Source organism: Lissotriton vulgaris, chromosome 1_1, assembly GCF_964263255.1.
Source record: "Lissotriton vulgaris chromosome 1_1, aLisVul1.2, whole genome shotgun sequence".
NCBI classification, from domain to species: domain Eukaryota; kingdom Metazoa; phylum Chordata; class Amphibia; order Caudata; family Salamandridae; genus Lissotriton; species Lissotriton vulgaris.
The window spans coordinates 751,902,167-751,911,056 of NC_141685.1; the positions used below are offsets into that span (position 1 = coordinate 751,902,167).

The following is an 8,890-nucleotide window of genomic DNA, read 5'->3' on the forward strand; positions in this document are numbered from 1 at the left end:
CCAATGGATACGAGATGGAATAGAGATTGATGATGAAGATTGGCAAAGCGCAGTGTCGTCCCCCAAGGAGGTTGCTATTCCTGCCCGGCTGCGACTGGTACAATTGAAGATCCTGCACAGAGTTTATGTTACTGGTCCCAGGTTAATACATATGGGGCATTCGGTTGATGGCCTCTGTTGGCGCGGCTGTGGTGCTCTGGCCACCTTTATGCACATCATTTGGGAGTGTAGTGCGATAGCCTCCTATTGGAGGCGGGTACACACTATTATGAGTGAGGTGACTGGGGTGGAGGTTCATGCGGAGGCCCGGCGATGCCTCCTGAATATCTGGGGCCCGACTGACTATAACACTGCACAATCCCAATGGGGATTGTATAGTTTGTAATGGCTTGATTTGTGCTGAATTGAGTCTCTTGAGATTCATTCCACCTTTTGTGCCTACGTGCAGGTTACCTGATGAACTCATCTCAGAGCGTGTAATGCTAGGTCCATTCAGGGCCATCCCCCTTCTAGTATCAGATATAGAGAGGGCACGCAGGCACCCAGCATTCCATATGGAAGGGGACCAGGGACCCACCTGGCTGTCCCCTCCCACACAACACCAAGAGCGCTCACTGCTAAATGTGTGTCAAGGAGGGGAAACCAGAACGCAGTTGACTTTCTGTTCCTACTGCTATATTTTGCTTCCTGAGAACAGGGGAAGTGAGGACACTTGCAGGTGAACCACATGGCAGCGTAGGGTAGCAGCTGCTACCCTTAGTTGATGCCGATGCTTGGGTCAGACTCAAATCTCTGCCCAGAGGACACTTACTCTGCTTGAATGCCAACGAGAGTAGATTGAAACATGCCACCCACAACATAGCATCTTCAGCAAACCACAGCAGCATGGGCACTGTGAACAAAATATACCCTTTACCTTTTATACCCATGAAATGATCACGCTGTTACTAGGATATGCATGCTTGCAATTGGAAGAGAAAACATTGCAGCTCTCAAGGGCAGTGCTACATTAAAGCCACGGTAGATAGATGCCTTTTGACAGCACCATAGGAAGCCTCAAAAAGTCTCATATTGCAAGACTGGAAAGGTCACAAGTAAAAAGTCAACATAAAGCATTTTTCTAAACATTTTTTACAAAAAAGTGAAATAATCCTTTAAATATTTCCCTCATTTTGCTCAACCTATATCAAAATGGTAAATATGTGTTTTTGACGCCTACAGAAATGTTATTTTTGTTGCACACCTACAAAAGTGTTTTTTTGTTCACACACCTCTTCTTGGCCCATTCCCACATTGCAAACAGTCAGGGCCTCATTTATGAAAAGTGACGCATCGCTGCTTCGAAACAGCGATGCGTCACTTTTGTTTGCGCCCTCCTTGTGACATGTTGGATGCATCATATTTACAGTATGACGCATCATGTCGCAAGGAGTTACAGACACGTCAGTATTTCTGACGCATCTGTAAGCGCAAAAATGACGCATTGCTGGAGTGTGTTACAAAAGTGAAGCAACTCGAGCAATGGGTCATTACACATGGGCAAGTGCTTGTGTCAGACTTACGCCTGATGTGAGGCAGGCGTAAGATATTGACGCATTTGCATCCTAGAAGTGACGCCGTGAAATCTCATAGATTTCACTAAGTCACTTCTACGAGGCTTACTTGCTTCAAAACACCCACCCTGCATACATCATACCTTGTTCAGGGGTTTACAAAGTGACGCATCTACCTAGATGAGTCACTTTGTAAATATATTACACAACATGGCGCCTTTTTTACCCTGAGGGTGCGTCACAAAAAGTGACTCACCAATGGCGCAAAAGTGACGCAAGGGCTCATAAATAAACCCCTCTGAGCTTAACAACATCAGGATCGAGTAAATTCTGTTAACAATATGGCAATAATAGGAAGGAACACATTTGGAGTTCAGAGCGGAGGGATTTCCTCATAGGGACAACTATTTTCTGTGGAGGGGAAAAAATATAGCTAGTATATTTTCTGTTACTGATTAACTTTTGCGCATATACATGCACATGCAATAACAGAATTCACTATTTGATTTGGGGGCCCGTGAAGGCCTGCAATCTTCTGGATACCTTTATGAATTCCAGAAATGTGCAAACCTGCAGGCAGACCTAGGTGAAAGCAGAGGTCACAGTTTTGAATTTTATTAGTTAGCAGACTTTACAATGTTCGAATCATGTGTTTAGTTTGGGCAGTCATGACGACACATAGGGGGATGTTTACGCCTCACTTTGCCACTTCAGAAACGCAAGGCTGCACCCTACTTACTAGAATAAGGTGCAGCCTTGGGTTTCCCCCTGCGCTGGCGACATAGTGCAAGGGTGTCTGCGTGCAAGGGAAAGATTGTTTATGTACAGGAAGGTGTCCCTTCCTGTACATAAACAATCTTTAAATGCCATTTTGTCACTTCTATGTGTACTGCTTAATGCAGCACACATGGAAGTCACAAAATGTCATTTTTTTAAAAAAAAGATTGTTTATGTGCAGGAAGGAGGACCTTCCTGTAAATAAACAATCCAAAGCTTTTTTTGCTTTTTCCTTGTGTGCTGCACAAGGCAGCACACATGGAAAAAATAAAACAGAGGAGGAATAAAGCATTTTTCCTCGTTTTACCAACTTAAGACTGGGATTCCCGGGTCTTAATTTTGGCGCTGCCTCCTATTTATGCTGCCCTTTTAAATAGGGGGCAGCGTCAACATCAATGTGTGTTGCGGTAGAACACCCACCGCAACAACCATTGCCCTCCCCATTCACACTAAACACAGCGTGAAAGGGGGCCTTATTTAGAAGGCAGCATTAAGCTTAATGCTGCCTTGTACATAAGGGGAGGCCCCTATCACCACCACGTCGTCACTGCAGGTGACGTTGTGATGGCGTTAGGGGCTTGCACATATGCCCCGTAAAATGGGGAGCTGACATTGAAGACTTCATGAACTCTGAAATGTTGCTTTTTGTTGCTTTTTGTTACTTTTTGCCCAGAGATAGTACTTTTCCTGAGAATCCTCTGCTTTGTTGGGGGTATCTTTGAATTGTGTAATGAAATGATTGAAACAAGTATACAAAATATAATATTATAATAACTGAATAAAATCAATGAAACAAAACAGCACTCTTTTTTCGGTTTTTATTTGATCATCTCATCAAAGAACAAGACATGGCATTATTAAATAAATAAATATATAAATAAATATATACATACATAAATAGAGACACTCAAAAAATAGTCAAAAGTCCCTCAATTGGAACTGTCAACGCTGAGAGCGCGGGTAATGATGATGCATTGATACATCTATCTTTTGTTCAGGGTCCTCATTGGCCCATCCAGTGCAATACTAGCCACAATCTACAATCCTGGTGAGGAGAGGGGTCATTGGTAAGGCCCAGCATGAGCCCCAGTTATCAGTGGCCATCCATTGCATGCCTCGCCTGCAGAGAATGAAGGGAAAATAATGTGTTTGGTGAATGGGCGAAGTGGGGTGCTGTTAGAGTGTTAGAGTCCAGAACCTCATAGAAGGAACAGACACAGTAATGCAAGTGATTCTGAACCGGGGTAACAGTAGAAGGGCGCTGTTAATTAGTGGGGGAGCCCAATTTAAAAAATGTACAGTTATGGCAAAATAAAAATATTGTACATGGATGGTGAGGAGGCTCAGAAAAGAACGATTAGTACCAGAAAAGAGATGCCTCAATGGGGAGACTCAGACACATCTATGGGACTTCACAGGAACCCAAGTCACCTAAACACCAAACAGTCTCCCTGACATTGAGCACAACTAGTGCATGGAGGAAACCCCTACAAACTGGACAGTCCCACTGTGACTCTGAAGGTCCACAAAAGTGTCACTAAGAAGAGAACAGAGGCCCGGAGGAGCATTCTTCTCATTGCTGTGGATGCACCGTCCGCACATGCGCACCCTGGTTAAGGTACATGACGCAAATCAGGCCACACCCTTCCACCATCAGGGTGTCCTCAAAATCATCTACCAGATTTGGACTCGGCCCTAAATCTTGTAGACTTAGGTATTATTGAACTTAGCCACCCTTAGTGTCTCACAATTCTCCTGGCACGGTTTCATATTAAAGACACTATTTGTACAGCACATGCACAACAGCATTTTTTGCAAGATGCTCAGTCGAGTCTTCTTGCATTGTCTATGGGTTTCTGACAGTATCCTTGATTGAAACAGAGGAAGGGCCTGGTGAACGGACACTCGTCGCATTTTAGGAGGATCCAGATAGGTACCGGTCCTTACATCGCAACAGGAGTCAGTGCAAGGCTATCAGAGCAACACAGTGCAAAAACCCACTAGGCACTCAACATACATTATTAGACCTACTTTGTTGAGTTCATTATTGTCAACTGTTACTCACCCATCTATAGTGTAGGACCCAAGACTGCAGGTATATGTACTTGTACATGTGTCTTGAAAACCCACTCTTGTGAATTCGGGCACAAAGACAAACTACTATAATATCGACACTCTTTACCTCGTATTTTTGCAGTTACTGGTACACATACAGACACAATTTGTTCATGCATACCAAAACTATGTGTCCATCTTACACCCCTGACCATAAATATCGTTGCGGTGGTGGCCGAGATGAATAAAACATATTACAGAAGTATAGCCCCTTGAGACATGTGCCTCATAGTAAACAAGCAGGCATTATACGCGTACTCACTCCCCAAATACGGCAATGCTTGGATCATCTTGAGAATATATTCCAGGGGAAACATTCTGCACCAAAGTCCACAGGACAAGTCCTTGAAGGGACACTTTCTGAGAACGTTCTCTTCCTGATCCTCGCTGTTGCCTTCCCGATCCTCACTCGAGGTGTCTGATTCTAAGGGGCCAGATACGTCGCGCCCTAATAATTTGCCAAAGTCATATTTTTACAACCAGAATCAACTTCACGTGTGTGAGTGCTGGCCACCTCCATGGTGAGAGGCAATATTCAGAAGGTCTTGGTAGAGGGTGGATCTCAGGAACCTGGGGTAGCTGTCCTTCTCCATGAGGACCCAGGTCTTCGCCTGTGCCACGTCAAAGCAGTTGTGTGTTGCATGTGCCAACTGGAGTTGAGTGAGTTCCTTTGTCTGGTGGTCGATATTCACCTGGAAGGATGGGAGACGGCATGTTAGTAAAAGAAAGGATTGAACTGTAAATATTTTGGCTTGTATCCCCCTACGCTTGCATTACAAAAGATCCCCTTTCTGACCCCTAGTGCTCCTAACCCCAGGTTTCTGGCTTGGCCATACAGCATTACCACCGCCATATTTCTTGGAATACTCTATAGAAGAGTAGCAATGCATTCAGCCCTATCTTGTCGCAAGCTAAAGAATTGCAAGGGAACCCTCTATGATCTGGAGAACAGTCTAGTGAATCTGGCTCTAACTCACCTCTCTGGAGGCTTCGTTCTGGATAAACTGCTCGTAGATCTCTTGAGCCTTGGACGACAGTTTGGCAGCTGAGCGGATTTTCTTGTACTTCTCGCAAGCAAGCCAGAACTCTAAGTTCTCATCGCTGAACTCTGTCTTCAGGAAGGACCAGAATGCAGCAAGGCCGTCTGCATGGAGAAAATAAGAAACAAATGGTTAAGAAGGAAGAGCACTGATCAGCAAAGAGTAATAGATTTGTACAAACTTCAGTATCATCCAGCAGCCTATCCCACACTTCCACTTGTGTGTAGCTCATCCTCTCAATCACCCCTCTCCTCTCAGGGCATCCGTTGGTTTCCTATTTCATCCTGTGGTTTATTGCATATGATCGCTGCTCTTTCTACAGTTTCTCTCCAGTGACTCACTGGACATCAATGGCTTATCCCATGGCCCCTTGTTTTATTATTTTTTTACCTCCGGAAGTCCACCGATCTTCCCTTCTATTAATATCTAATCATATCTAGCCTATTCAGTCTTGGTTCAACCCCCCCGTCGTGTGGGGCAGCCCGGGCGGAGACAGCTTCCTATGCACACACACAGCCGCACACGAGTACTTCACAGGTCTTTAAAATCCCTTTACTTGTTAATGAGGCGTTGTTGTTGTCTCACCCCTTCTTAGTTAGAGCCCCTGCATCTTCACCCTGCCGATTGCTGGAAGAATTACCCCCCCCCCCCCCCCCCAAAATCTTTATTAGCCCACCCCTCCCGAAATTTCACTCTAGTTGCGCCTCTGTCCCCATTCTGGCCCTGGCCCATAGAGAAGCTGTGCTTAGCCCTAGTCTTACACAAACTAGCTCTTTCATCTGACCATGTTACAAATGTTCTAGCAATTAACGGTTCCTCCACCTGCCCCATATAAACTCCCATCCAGTCATGATCCTCCAAACCCCGGACCACCAATTAAGTCACAAGAACTTTCCTCCCACCTACTCTGCCATGGTCCATACCTATGGACCATATCATACATGTCCCTCCTCCTCCGCCTAGGCATGATCTATCCATCGCTGCACCTTCTTCCTGCCTACCCAGCTGTGTGCCATCTGTCCACTTACATGCAGCTTCCAGCACAAGCCAGTCATGAGCCAACCATCTCCCTTCAGCATTCCCCACTGGCCCTGGGTTGAGGCCATGATGACTCCATTGAACTGCCCTCGCCCATCCATCCTGCCCACCCACAGCCCACCCCCCCCCCTCCGTCCTCAGAGTGACTGACACTCACCTTTACTACTGATCAGATTGTCGAAGGAGACCCTCCATCTCCGCACATCCTCCAGGCAGAGTCTGCAGAAAGAACAGGAAGAGCTTGAGGACAGGCAAGGATCAGAAAAGGAAATACCACTGACACAAAGAAGACAAACCCCTTTGTGAAGGGTCGGTGACAAGTGAGGCCCCTGGCTTACCTGTGTTTGTTTCTTGGTTTGCTCTGGTTGCATTTTCCAGGTTCCAAAGCTGCATCTGGTTTCTGAAGCAGGACTCCCAGGCGGGCCCCGAGCTCTTTAACCCTGAAAGTGAAGAGACATTTGTTAGTTTTGAAGTCCTGCTAAGAAACTTTACAGTGAACTGCGATTAGAAGCCCCACTCGAAGGGCACTCCCTAATATGTTACAGACAAGTGGCAGCTTCCCTACCCAGTCTTTTACAAATGGTATGGTTTTATGCTATTGTCTGTGTTTCTCTCCTTTTTAACGCTCTCTACAATAGTTGTGCCTCGCACTCTATTTAGTGATTCTCTGTGTATCGACCTTGGAATGATAAAGGGCTGAAATAACAATGTTGATCACTGCTCTTGCAGCTTTTGGGACAGAAGGGAGATAGACTAATTCCTCCTGTGAGGTCACTAAGTATTTAAATGCATAATCAGCATATTATTGCAGATATACACAGCACTGTGCAAGACCCCTCATAACCCATTGCTTTATCTGGGAGATGAGGCACTTACACTTAGTCAATCCCCGTCCCCACCAGTATCACAATTATAAACATGTCTCATGTTAGTATAGTGCTTAGAACGGGTGCTATAGCCAGATCATCTCTTCCTTGTGTTCAGTGAGCAGGATATATCGTCTCTGCTCAGAACCCACCTAACACCTCAGGCTTCTACTAGAATTAGAACAATTCAGATCAGTACAAGGAACCCCTGAGTCCTTTCTCCCTGAGTATGTTGTATGCAACCACACTATACATTTAATATCCCCCTGTTTAAGGATTGCTTTAGACAGCCCTTCTATTGGCGAGAGGTTGCTGTAAGAAAGCCGCACACTTGTTCCCTTTCTCTGAGGTGGGAGTGGACAGTCCCTTCTTCCCTAGTGTATCAGACTGGACCAGGCGGCCCCTTCGCTCCCGCTTCTCTGGTGCAGCGCATAAGCGCATCTCTCTGCACTGGAATGTCTGCGGTGACCTTTCAGAGCCCCTCGCTCTGCAGACCCAGCTATCGTTCAGCATCACCTCAGGATTTACACAGACCCAGGTTGCATTAAATGTGCCAGCGGTAAGGTTACTAGATGTCCCGCTGCCATCAGGGCATTCGGGTAACACAGCTCAATGCATTCTGGACCCTGTGGTCCTGGGAAGTCTCATTTAGTCAAACTGTGTATGACAGTTGTGAGGAAAAGAAAGAAAAGAACTCGGATATTGACTTATTAAGATATTTGCATTGTGCCTGCCTAGCTAAAGGGCCATCAAGTAGCTACACAAACGATGAGAATACTAGAGCTCAGCTACATAAGTAAAACAGGCTTAACTAACAATAATAGGATCACAGAATTGGACGTTTAGGTTAGTTCTAGACAGCTGCACGTGGAGTCAGCTGCAAACACTAGCTGGGTTTCACGTCAAGTAAATGAACTGAACAGCTCCCTTCTGCCCTCCAAGTGTGCGCATGTCTTACTGCAACCTTGCGCATCACACTGCAGAGGTCTCCCATAGCGCCTCGACTTTCCCTTACCTCTCGATGCAGATGGCGGGCAGAGTGGTCAGACTGTCCTTGCACATGGCGCCGGGTGTGCAGCAGGGAAGGCTGTGGGTTCCGTAGGCGGCTGGAACAGCTGGTGGATGTCCTCTGAGCTCCGTTCTCTGCAGATGGAGCTTCTTAAAACTGCTCGGTGCTTCGCTCCTCGAAGAGACCGGCAGATGCCCAGAGCTGTCTGCCAGTGGCGCAGGCTGCTCATTTTTATATCCTAAGTGGGCAGGCGGGGCGGGGCCATCCTTCGCGGCAGCCAATGAGAGGCCTGGCCGCGGCTCTGCGTCCTGCACGAGGCAGATGTGTGATGCTCTGTGATGCTCGCTCTGCTGTCAGAGCTGGAAGCACAGAACAGGGAGCGGGGGAGAAGCGGTGTCCCTCCCGTGGACATCAGTCAGACGCACGGCCCAGGAGAGGATGGTCTGGCCTGTACAGTTTTCGCCTATTTCTGCGTAGCAGCAGTGCCATGCA

At 46.6% G+C, this 8,890-nt stretch overlaps 1 protein-coding gene across 1 annotated transcript; it reads right to left on the reverse strand.

Annotated features, from left to right (window-relative positions):
• Positions 1-3,136: 3,136 nt before the first annotated feature.
• Positions 3,137-8,599, reverse strand: LOC147747762 (regulator of G protein signaling 5-like). Its single transcript, XM_086955576.1, has 5 exons — positions 8,405-8,599; positions 6,862-6,963; positions 6,681-6,742; positions 5,423-5,589; positions 3,137-5,137 (listed from the first exon to the last, which is right to left on the reverse strand). The coding sequence occupies exons 1-5, from the start codon at positions 8,449-8,451 to the stop codon at positions 4,937-4,939; spliced, it is 579 nt and encodes a 192-aa protein (XP_086811702.1). The 5' UTR covers positions 8,452-8,599; the 3' UTR covers positions 3,137-4,936.
• Positions 8,600-8,890: the final 291 nt, after the last annotated feature.